The sequence below is a fragment of the Cimex lectularius genome, unplaced genomic scaffold (genome assembly GCF_000648675.2).
Source record: "Cimex lectularius strain Harlan isolate CLEC.00 unplaced genomic scaffold, Clec_2.1 scaffold84, whole genome shotgun sequence".
In the NCBI taxonomy this organism is placed as follows: domain Eukaryota; kingdom Metazoa; phylum Arthropoda; class Insecta; order Hemiptera; family Cimicidae; genus Cimex; species Cimex lectularius.
The window spans coordinates 1,644,926-1,657,767 of NW_019392631.1; the positions used below are offsets into that span (position 1 = coordinate 1,644,926).

General features: G+C 34.6%; 1 protein-coding gene across 2 annotated transcripts in view; it reads left to right on the forward strand.

Annotated features, from left to right (window-relative positions):
• The window catches only part of LOC106662899 (soluble scavenger receptor cysteine-rich domain-containing protein SSC5D-like), a 279,936-nt gene extending 267,468 nt beyond the window's left edge, over positions 1-12,468 (forward strand). For both annotated transcript variants that reach the window (XM_014387340.2, XM_014387341.2), the window contains 2 exons: positions 5,689-5,748; positions 11,239-12,468. In XM_014387340.2, the coding sequence (XP_014242826.1) occupies positions 5,689-5,748; positions 11,239-11,675 (497 nt within the window). In that variant the 3' untranslated portion in view covers positions 11,676-12,468. The remainder of the gene's footprint in view (positions 1-5,688; positions 5,749-11,238) is intronic.
• Positions 12,469-12,842: the final 374 nt, after the last annotated feature.

Below are 12,842 nucleotides of genomic sequence, written 5' to 3' on the forward strand. Positions count from 1 at the left end.
ATTTTAAGTTAAGTTGTTAGAAATAGTATAATTAATAAAACCGTTATGCTACCCTAAATTACTTTTGATCGATACTCCCATCCATTAAAACGGAAGTTAAACGTAAAATAAAATGTAAACAAGAAAAAAAATACTTCATTTTGTTTGACTCCGTTGTTGGTAACGATCGAAGAATCAATTCTCGCCAAAAATAGGAAAAGCTTTCGGGGGTGGTACCCTCGTCAGCGTAGCCTGAATAATGTGGGATGGATCTAATTTTTTTAGCCACCAACTCCGCCAGTACTTTAAACCCTGCGAAGTTAAAGAAATGTTTTTTAATGGTTAATTAGATTTTTTTTATAACTGATGATTATATAATTGCTAATGTAATAAAGCATCATAATAAAAAGAATGGTTACAAAACAATGGGCCCTGTTATCTCCCCATTTCAGTTTGAACAAGGAAAATCGGTTGTTTCCTTTGAAAAAATTACTTTCTTGATATATATATGGTTATCTAAAACAATTTTGTTGTTTACTGCATTGCGTAACATAACCAGAGTGCTAAATTCTTTATGAAAATTTTTTTCTTTTGTAACATGCATCGGAGAAAACGTATGAAAAACCTTTAGGAATAAGATTTGTAAGTGCTGATATGATTTCAATAATCAAAAGATTGTTAAGTGTTCTTACAAGTAGACACGTTTGGGAAAATAATTTTTGAAAGAAGTTAACCCCTTTGGGAATGAATATTGACGAAAATGTGTATGAGGTAGATTATGAAATTCAATGAAGCGGTAAATCAAATGAAACTTAGTCCATCATAAAAAAAAAACCCTGGTTTGATAATCCATACAAGGAAATATTTTAAAAAAACCTGGTTTTAATTTTTCCAGTTTTGGCACTGGTTTGTATGAAATTGTCGCCCGGGCTGTTCCGCACCGATGTGAATCGATCACCTGGCTCTAATCGGTTGTTTTCAGCCAATTTGCAAAGTTTAAGCGGACTTAGAATTTAGAGGACTTGATGTAATGTTTGCACCGGTTTGATCACTTGATTTCGTCGCTTATAATCTTTCTTCGTTCTGTATATTGACTTTAAGACATTTACGTTTGCTTCCGTAATATGACGACGCACTACGTGAATGAAAAAGCTTGCATTTCTCAGAATGTCATCACATATTCAACAATGTAAGAAAAACAACGAAAGTAATTAGTTACGTCGTTTTTCTTTCAATTTTAACGTATTATTTTTTTTGCTAAATTGTAATTATAATTTAATAATTCACTAGTTTTAGTGGTCCGCTTGAATTAATATATTTCAATTAATTAAGGTGTTTAGTTGAGATAAAAAAGTCAGTGTCACGAATGGGATTCGAACCCATGACGTTCGACTAGATACTGCGGTGCTCTACCACGTGGGCGATCGTGACCTCAATCCACTCGGACACTAATTTTCAAAATTTCAAATGTCGTGTAATCTATTTGATTCTCGGCGACAAATGAAATGGCCACGGAGAACTTTTAGTTTTCGTGGTCCGCTTGACCTTGAAAAATGGCAAAAGGAGGGAAAATTCAAAAGGTGGGGTTAAGTTGGAAAGCTAGTGTTCGAGTGGATCGAGGTCACGATAGCTCAAGTGGTAGAGCAGTTGCGTATCTAGCCGAAGGTCGTGGGTTCGAATCCCACTCGTGACACTTATTTTTTTTATCTCAACTAAAAACCTTAATCAATTTTATTATAATTTATGTTTTAGGTTGTAGATTCAATGTATTCTTTATATTAACAAAAGTAAAGTAGCTTGAATATTCAAGTGATCGGAAAGTTCAAATGTAAAGCATTATATTTATTAATTTACTTACAATAAATTTTGTTTAAATTGTGCAATAATCACTAGTACCAAATTAAAAATACTTATTATATTATTTTACAGCGTTTTTTTTTTTTTTTATTGGCAGATATTAAATTTCGTTTTCCTTAAGCCTTATTGGAATGGCTACGGAACGTAAGGGAATATTTTCCATGTACTTATTTAACCTCTTACTAAAACGGTTGAAAAACATGAATATTCAATGCCTGCTTACATGATTTAATGGCATAAAGGTCATGTAACATAGGATTTTATGCAGGGCACATTTTACAAGACCAAACGAATTACTCCGCAATAATGGTATGGTCGTAATAACGAGTACTTATAAGACAATATGAACCATGGTTTCCGCCCTCCTGGAATTCAACTGGACACGTGCCGGAGATACCGGTTTTGTCCGTCCGAAATTTCATCTCTGGGCAAAGCAGGAGGCTTCTTTGATGAGCACACGGGACCTGAATGGATTACTCTATTAATCTCTTGTCAACGGAGTAACTGCAATTAATTACCGCCTGAGGGAGATGCGGCTATTAAAGCCGACTGTTCGAAACGATCCATTTCTGACAAATTGATAAAAGTTTAAGTTAATTTTTATAAATCGTAGCCTCTTTTTTACCACCCTACCTGTTTTTTTCTCTACTAATGTCAAGAATGAAATATTTAAATAGAATTACTTTAAATTTCTAAAATAACGGGAAACATTAATATACATATGGATTGTATGCAGACAACCACGACCAACCAGTATAGACTAATAACGCGATAATTGTGAAATTATCTAGTTTGGTCAATTCTCATCAACAGTTCCATCTCGCCGTTAGTCCCTTCATCTCTGGAATTTCGACCAAACTACAATCATGTCAAATAATGTGGAATTCTGCAATGACTACTTGTACTAGAATAATTGCATCCTGAAATTTGCATTTCACAATACATATTTTAAAATATACAAGAATCACAATTCAAAGGTTTTTACTGATATAAAAAATGTCAAAGTTCAAATCAAACGACAAAAAATGAAATTTTCTTTAAAAGACAGTACATGTAATATAGTGAACTTAGCAATCAGCAAAACCAGTATAAAAGTTCAGTTATAAAGAATTGTTCCAAATTTTAGATTAATTGCACATAAATATGCCCGGAGTGAAAAACAGACTGTCTAGAAAATAACGAAATTCATGTATTTTGCCTGCTTATAATTTTTTAAGGAAGATTTTTATTTTTTACGTCAAATGAGCCCCAGTGAAACTTAAAAAATATATAGAACGCTTGATTCATTTTCGGTTTAATTGATATTAATTTAGTAATATTAGTCATTATATAGTTACTATGTATTGGAATAGCAAAAAATGGTACTACATTTTGAAAACGATTTTGCAATTAAATTACTAATTAATTACTAATTAATTAAGGTTTTTAGTTGAAATAAAAAAGTCAGTGTCACGTGCGGGATTCGAACCAACGACCTTGGACTAATACCCACTTTCAAAAAGTGATTAATAAACACATGAAATGTATCTAAGGCCGATTCCTTGCGAATTAATAACTTTCTATTTTTTGGAAAGTTTTTATTTATGATGTTTAAAAGAATATTTGTCTGAAAATTTATTACATACTCCTTTTTAATTATTAACTATATTTTTTTTAAGTTTTAAAAAAATTGCAATGTACCCTAGAAGAAATAAGCCTGGTTATTTAAAATGAAGCTGCTTTGCTAGTCTGTTGTGTGATTTCTGTAGTTTTCTCTTTTATAACTACAGATACTAAAATGCGTCAAATCAAATCAATCTGCTGATCTAAAATTTTCATAACTTGGTTTCGATTTACTTTCTATTTTTATAAAGCCATGTTTTATAACCAAAAAGTAATCATTTGAGGACAAATGTAATCTAGTTTGCTGAGTTCGGTGAAGTACAAATAAATTGCTTTATCTCAAAAATATTTAAATACCTAAATAACGCTACAATTTCAAATTTTAAATTTGTACTATATTAAAATTATTAAAATCAGATCATCAAATACGCACTACTGCTGATCAAAAACGTCCTTAAGTAAGCTGGTTTTGAATTATTTTGTAAGTAGTTTTTGTACTAAAAATATAATCTTTCGGGGACAAATGTAAGCGTGTTTGCTAATTAAATTCACTAGTTTTCGTGGTCCGCTTGACGAATTAATATCTTTCAATTAATTAAGGGTTTTAGTTGAGATAAAAAAGTCAGTGTCACGAGCGGGATCCGAACCCACGATCTTCGGCTAGATACGCCGCTGCTCTACCACTTGAGCTATCGTGACCTCGATCCACTCGGACATTAACTTCCCATCTCAACCCCCACCTTTTGAATTTTCCCTCCTTTAAGTCACCTGAAGTATACTTACACTAAAGCTCTCCGTGGCCATTTCATTTGCACTCAGTAGGGTGAAATACTCCATAATCATCTGTATTTTTTGATTACTTTACCTATTATATAACTAATTTAATTGAGGATCGATGGGGTACTCAGTATTCCACAATCGGCCCTCTCACAGTTCACATTCACGCTAATAAATACATTCGCTCTAAAAACTCGCTACGTACACAAAACTATCAGTTCTAAATACCACAGAACAACCCTGTTTCTTCCAAGAATCGGAACAGAGAACCCAAATACTCGCTGCTCTGTTCAATCGCAATTCTCTTATCGGGTGGCATTCCTACGCGCTCTTTATATGGGGGCCATGAAATTGCACCCTTCTAATAGGTGGGGCAGTATATTAGTTAACATTATTGAATCTTTATTTATACGCTTTATAGTAAATGAGATATTAGGAACAAAAATGGAAAAAAGGTGAAGCGAAAATATTTGCACGGTTGGATTCAAGCCACTGGCCTTCGGATTAGTGATTCCGAATTCTCAAAAAACATTTTTTGGTATAATCGTTTAATTCTACTGTTTGTAAAATATATATTAACTACTCTTTTCACTAGCTTGCCACTTCCAGACATCAAAATTCTGAATATTCAATATTTACACATATGTTTTTTATATGGTAACCAACTTTGAAGCCACGGTTCTGTGAATCATTTTGTATGTGCATGAAATGTTAAAATATAGTATTATACATACTATACTATATGTACTATACAGGGTCCAAATCTCAACGGTAAAAAAAGTAATTTCAGGTATGGTTTTTTTTTCATGTTTCAACTTAGGTTCACTAAATTGCTTTTAAATTTCAGAATTAGAAAAATCTGGTTTGTGCCACCTGAAAGAACGTTAAATTTGCTGAAAGGAAACTTATTTATATGATGAAAACATTATGCACGAAAAAGTGGTTCAATTCTGAACTTTATAAGCAGTTTAGTGGACCTAAGTCGAAAAATTAAAAAAAAAAACTGAAATTACTTCTTTACTGTTGAGATTTAGACAGGGGTTTATAAAAAATTTAAAAAGTTGATGTTTCATATTGTGAGTAGAAACCCTTTCGGAAATTTTCGACATTTATCGCCAGTCACCCTGTATATACTGTACCAAATATACCGTACACACCTGGTTAAGAAACGTAAGTCATCATAGATTTTCAATATACATTTTGCCTTTTTTTAACGGTGGTTCGCAACCCAAAGGCCTTCTAAACCCCCGGGAAGCCAGTGTTTAATTTGTAATATTTTTATCAGTTATTTTTCGTTCGAAATCAGGATCTTACATAGGTGATGTAACCGTTCCTGCCTCCAGCGCCACTTCTACGATCTTAAAACCCTAAAACGACTAATTATCAAGTTTTAAATATTTGTTGCACTTTTGCAAATTATTTCTCTGTTCACATAATCTCAAGTTTTAACTGTTTATTTGTTCTTTGTTTCAGTTGTCGTCTCTGTGGTGTTAATTTGTCTCACAGCATTGCCTCTGATCATGTTCATAATGGGTAAGTCTTCTCCACCCACGACAAAATTTCGAGGAAGGAATTACACTTTATCTCCTCGCTAATTAATTATTATTAGTTTGTATAGTACAATGAAATAATAATTTTTTACATTTGTACAATTATTAGGAAAAAATTGTTTACACAATATATTATTTTTTTGACAAAATTTAACCGGTTAAAATCTACAACAAATCGATCTGTTAAAAAAAGCATTTCAACACAGTTTTATCACTTTCTACGTGCATTACACAAAAGATAAATACAAAAATTAATTATTTGATATTACATGATTGATTTTCGGACCAAGCCATTAAAGTGGTCGAAATGTTCAGCCGTTCACACACTAACTACCGTCAAAAATATAATTTACTACAATTTATCAATATTATTATTGCTTTGTTTGTATTTGCTTTAGTTTCGATTTCACTGGTACGATCGAATGTTTCGGACCTCCCTCGCTTAATTTTAAGCCAAAGTCCGCATATGTGTCCGGCTTGTAGAGATAGGAAAGAATAAAAAATGAACTCCCACTAGTTGTATGGTGCAATTGACTGGCTCCATATAGAGAGCGTGTAGGAATGCCACTACCTCGGCAGCGAGTATCTGGGTCTCCTGGTCAGATTTTTTGGATAAAACCGGGTCGTCTTATTATATATAATACTGATAATTTTCCATCCCTCGCGTGTGTTGAGTGTGAATGATTGTTAATGTGAATGTGTGAGAGGATTAATGATGGTCTGTTGAGTATCTTATCAACCCTTGATTAGGTTAGTTATGTAATAGGTGACAAGGGTGGTGGATTATAAGGACTTCACGACCCTACCTGAGTAAAGAAAAAATGCATTTAAGAGTGACTGAGAGTGTGAATGACCGTTTGGATTTATATTTGGTTAGGGGCTGAAATGACCTAATTGTTCACATCACCAAAGCTCAACCTTGGTGGGGCGGATAAATCCTAGGGATGGCCTAAGACTACCTACACCTGATGTGTGTGGTTCTCGAAGCCTGCCGGTAATTTATTGTAAATTAGAAAAACTTCGAATTGCCGATGAACTGCGCAAGTGGTAAGCTCAACATACATGCAAAAATAAGGTTCCAAAATGTTAAAAATAAAACTGAAGACATTGACAGAACGAAGCATTAAGGCTGAAAGGTTCTTGGATCACAGCAATAGACCAGTCAAATCATACACGAAAATCTCTTCAACTTCATAACATCCAACTACGGTTTCCTTATCTGCAATTTGTGTATCGATCTGCCGTTTTCGTCCTTGGACTTCATCTTATTCTGATAAGGAAGGGAGATTTATCAGACGCGATGAGTTTAGAAAGCGGTTTTTTCCACCGTCTCCCCTTTTACGATTCAACTCCGGCAGATGAAATTTTATCTTTATTATTTACTGCTTGGACCCACCCCCTCCCGTTGAATAACATCATGACACAATTTTCCTTATGTATCAAATAAAATTTGTTGTTTACGGTTATTATCAGTAAATAGATGAATGAGAAGGAAGTGCGTCTTTTTGAATGTATTGTGTGCTTTATTGCTATTTAACTAATATATATTTTATACTATAAGTCATATAAGCATACTCAATTTGAGACACATACACCCGTTTGCTTCTGTTAGCCTTTTAAAATAATATTTTTGTCTATTTTTATGTAAAATCTACTAATTTGAATCTAAAAAAAAATCTAAGACGAACAATATAATACACTGAAAAAATTATATAAATAATTTATTATATTATTTGTAATTTAAAATTATAGTGGTAATAACAGTTTTTATTTAAACTTTCGCCCTCATGGAGAGGAAACAGAACAATCAAGGGGTCTGCTTGCATTTTGAATTTCTAAAAAAAAATTAAATCCTAAACGTTAAAAGTACGTTGGACTGACTACAGTCAGACTGTGGAATATCGATTCTGGGTTTTTATTTAAAAGTCCCTAAGTGAAATGATGAATTCAAGGCCTTTGTGAACATAACATTATTGGGCCCCTTTTGATTAAACATTTTACGCCATTGTTTACATTGAAATATCCTTTATTCAACTATTGGTCTGGAAAAAATCTCATGTTTTGCTTTTCATGGGACTAGGAAGGTGTTTAGCGCTTTGATCTTGTTACAGAAGGGCGGGATATTGACTCTGACCTTTGTCGACAAGAGCACGTCAGAATGTATGAAGTTAAAAAAAAGCTAAATAGCTTTGATCAACCCGAATAAAACAATCTTGTAACAGTCTTCGGTTCTACGTTTTTTGCGTTTGAGACCGGCGAAATTTACGCCAATTTAAATCAAAATGTAGACTCACCCTGCTTATAACCCTGACCATGTACTATGATCGATTCCAGGGGTCGGAAAATTTCTTTAGAAAGGGCCATCGTAAACCGTAAAAAATCGTAATCCAAATCAGGTTCGGCAGGCCAAGTTGTAAACTTAAATATATATTTTTTAATTCACTAGTTTTCGTGGTCCGCTTGACCAATTAATATCTTTCAATTAATTAAGGTTTCTAGTTGAGATAAAAAAGTCAGTGTCACGAGCGGGATTCGAACCCACGATCTTCGGCTAGATACGCTGCTCGATCCACTCGGACACTAAGTTCCCATCTCAACCCCAGCTTTTTGAATTTTCCCTCCTTTTTGCCATTTTTCAAATGTCGTGTAATCTATTTGATTCTCGGCGACAATCTCGGCCATGTAGAGCTTTAGTGAAGGTATACTTCATTTAAACTTATTAAATTCACTAGTTTTCGTGGTCCGCTTGACCAATTAATATCTTTCAATTAATTATCAATTAGTTATTAATATCTTTCAATTAGTTTTTATCTCCACTAGAAACCTTAATTAATTGAAAGATATTTTTTAATATGGACTCAATCAGTATTGAAAAGGGATATTTATTACTCAAGTTAAAAAATGCCTTTACGCATAAATAGAAATATAAATGTTGTTTTACCAGTATTCTCATGTTTGCTTCTTAAATTATTAATAATATTATGCTTCAATTTTGAACGATAGTTGCCTGCATCAATGTTGTGATAAAAAATTGAAACATTTTATATATTATTCCAAAAGTACAACAAAAATTGGGAAATTCGAGAGTTGAAACTGGCAATTAGGTAGTATGGTAACAAGTGCTATGGGAGCATCAACCATATGCATTTATTTATTTAGAAATCGTGAGATGCGGTCTGGTGTGATGTAGGTTTCAAAAAAACATTTTCTTTATCGTGCCAACGTTTCGATCTTTATTGAGATCATCTTCAGGGCCTGGGATTTACAAACCTCCCTGAGCCCACACCAGACCGCATCTCACGATTTCTAAATAAATACCGATTAGTCACTAATCACCACACATATGTGAAAAATATTTGATGTGTGGAATGTAATGTGATGATATAGGTATGTTATCTGTATTGAATTTGATTAATGATATTGGCGTAGCTGCGACTGAGTTTACATGTATCTGTTCTGTAATTGATGCTGTGTTTATCTCTGTTGATATAAACCATTTCTAAGAAATTACGTTTATGTTTGTTTTGTTCTGTGTGTAATACTGTTGGATTTTTCAAGTCAAAATTGTGTTGGTGTTCAAGATGGTGGGTAGCGAGGGCTGTAGGATTTACTTGGGTTTTTTGCAATCATAGATATGCTGCTTTACTCTCTTATCGAGATATTGGGATGTAAGACCGATGTAAGTTGCCGGACAGTTTAAACAGTTGATCTTGTAAATTACGTCAGATTTATTTGTTATTGGTGTGGGATCTTTAATTTTGGAAAAAAGTGTTTGAATTTTTTTTTAATTATTGAAAGCTATTTTGAAGTTATCGGACGAGAGAAATGTGTTTAATAAAGATAAAGAAATTTTTTTTCTGAAACCTACATCACACCAGACCGCATCTCACGATATCTGAATAATTATCGATTAACGGTCACTAATCACCTCACATATACATTTATAACTACTGCCATCGCTGTTATTTTGTTGAACTTTGTTTTGTTTTTGAAGTGTTAATTAGAATTTGGATTTGTTTAAAAATAAGCTCAAACGCGCACATTTATGTACATAAGTGCACACATGTGCAGAGTTGAATCTCGCCGTCCACTGATAGTTCCAGTTTTTGTGATTTCGAGTAAATTACCGGCAGACGTGGAGAATTACCTCAAGTGTTGGCAGTCTAGGGTCAGAAGTCGATCTACGTCTAGCCACGTAGGTTGGGGTCCGGTTGCTGAAAAGAGCTACGTCAATTCAAAGCGTGGATTTCTTTAATCCAAACTCATTCACCCTCTCACTCATTATTAAATGACATCATTTCCTATTTACATGCCATTTACTCAGGTAGGGCTGTGAAGTAGGCGCTATTCCTCCATCACACTAACCTAATTCAGGATGGATGGAGTACGCCATATTCCGCCATCGGTTACAGTACATTAAGTACGTACACACACTAATAAAACACACTGTTCACCCAAGAAACGGAACAGGAGACCCAGAGATTCGTTGCTTTGCCCTTACACAATTTTTATCTCGGGTGGCATTCTTAAGCGATATATATATGGAGCCAAGGAATTGCACCCCTTAAACAGATGGGACACATCGATCGACCTTTTCCTACATGCCGGACACATACGCGGGCTTTGATCCAAAAGTCCGTGTGTCAACCTGGAAAGGCCTATCCTTAACGAGGTGAGGATGACCCTTTGTTGTGGTTTTTACATGCTGGTCATCTCATCGTGTTAAAAAGACTGTGGCAGTACAATTAAAGTGGAGTAGAATGTCGTATACCTCCTGGTTTTATCTGAACCACTTTAAATGTTAAAATTTTTTTGGGTGTTCATTTAAGAAAAATAGGTTTCTTTACGTAAAACCTCTCCCAACTTTTGAACCGATTTTTACATTTAGAACAGAATTTCCTTTTAAATTAGCCCACTTGCTAATTCACATCCTAAAAATTGATGATCTACTTGTCAAATAATTACACAAACATCATGAAAATTGCGAAATGGTAATTTTGGATCAACTTCTTTAAAACGTAGCTCCCTTATATTAAATTTTTTCATCGTCAAGCCAGCTAAACGGTCTATTCTAAACCTTCCATTATTATTATTAGTTTGGTAGGCAATTATTTCAGAATGTATTTACTAATTATTAATGTACACCCCGATCAATTCTTGGGCCATGCTTTTAATTCCCAGAATACGTCCCGGTTTTCAAATAAATTGCTCATCAAAAATCAAAATAATCGGGTTTTCGAATAGACCGTTGGAAATCTCATAAAATGTTGAGGTATTTAGCTAGTTTGCCACCTCAATAGCGTCTTTATAGCAGTAGTACGTTTTATTTAGACAACACGCAGACTTACACCAAAAATAACACTGATTTGACAAACTAAACCTGCATGGGACAATTCAGACTGATCGAACTACTGGTTTATCATTTCCCCTCAAATTAAAAGAACATTTGAATTGTTGTACGATTTGTTTTCAGGAATCCAGTTCGTGAGGGACTGCCCGAGGGAGCAACACATACCAGTTTACATGATAGTCGGCGGTACATTTGGTACGCTCAAAATGGTCTGGCTGGTTTGGCGCCAAATCAGATCTTTGAGGTTCGAAAGGAGACGAGAGCGCAATTCCACGCCGCAGGATCCTCTGTCTACGCCCAGCCGAGTAGCCGACATCCTTCTCTCGTCCTTTCTCGTCGTCTGGTTCGTCTTGGGCAACGTCTGGATCTTGAGTATATACTGGCCAGAGTTCGAGCCGACTCTGTTCGAGCCGAACCGATGGTGTCACAAGACGCTTTACATCTTTTCACTGATTCACCTCGCGATCTTGTATTCAATCATCGGTGTCGTCATAATCCTGTTCATCGTCCTTCTAATGTGTCAGTTATGCATATGCAACATGATGATCTCGTGTAAGTAGTATAACCATCACACCCCGGGCTCGTTTATATATCGCTCCGGGGTGCCCGTGTGACCTTCGCAAAGGTCACATCGCTGACCGCTTGCCTGAGGGTGGTTGTCGATCCCCGACGCCATTCCGGGCCTTTTCACGACTACAGGAAGTAATTAAAACACTATGAAAGCTGTCTTTTTACATTTCGTCGTTAAACTGAACGTATTCAAAGCACGCGTTCATCTAAAGTTTTTAACTCGGAAAGTTTTAGAGACTGGGGGGAAGTAAGTCACGGCAAAAATCTTTTGACACTCGCCTTTTGATAGACCGTCGACAAAGGCGCTCTAAATAGATGTAAAACTTTAACCTCCTGGGAATTCGCAATACACCTTGTTTTGGAAACTGTTAATACTGAAAAATTGATTTAATGGTTTCACGATATATTTTTAACAAAACTACTGATTTTTGGCACTTTTATGAAACGGTCATTTATTTTAAATAATGGGATTGATCATAAGTAAATTGCATAATTGTCTAGATTTTACGCGTTTTATACATTTTTTTCTAACACGTTATTTTCTCCATTATTCTTTTGCTTTCGTACCTTAAATTAATTAATTAATGAATTTTAAACATATATTTTTAGTTGTGTGTTTGATAGCTTTTCTTGTGTTAAGAACATCTAATCATTTCTTTTTAACGTTCTTTCAAAAAGTTCAAACATTTTTAAACTGTAATGCTCATAAATATTTATGCATGCTATACCATATTTTATCATATTCATTTAATACAAATATCGTCAAAATTTGTAACTTTAGTTTTATATTCACTAATTTCGTGGTCCGCTTGACCAATTAATACATTACAATTAATTAAGGTTTTTAGTTGAGATGAAAAAAAGTTAATGGCACGAGCGTGATTCGAACCCACGATCTTCGGCTAGATACGCCGCTGCTCTACCACTTGAGCTTTCAAATGTCGTGTAATCGGATTGGATTCTCGACGACAAAAATGGCATTGAAAAATGGCAAAAAGGAGGGAAGACTCATAAGGTGGGGTTTAGATAGGAAGTTGATGTCCGAGTGGATCGAGGTCATGATAGCTCAAGAGGTAGAGCAGCGGCGTATCTAGCCGAAGATCGTGGGTTCGAATCACGCTCGTGCCATTAACTTTTTTTCATCTCAACTAAAAACC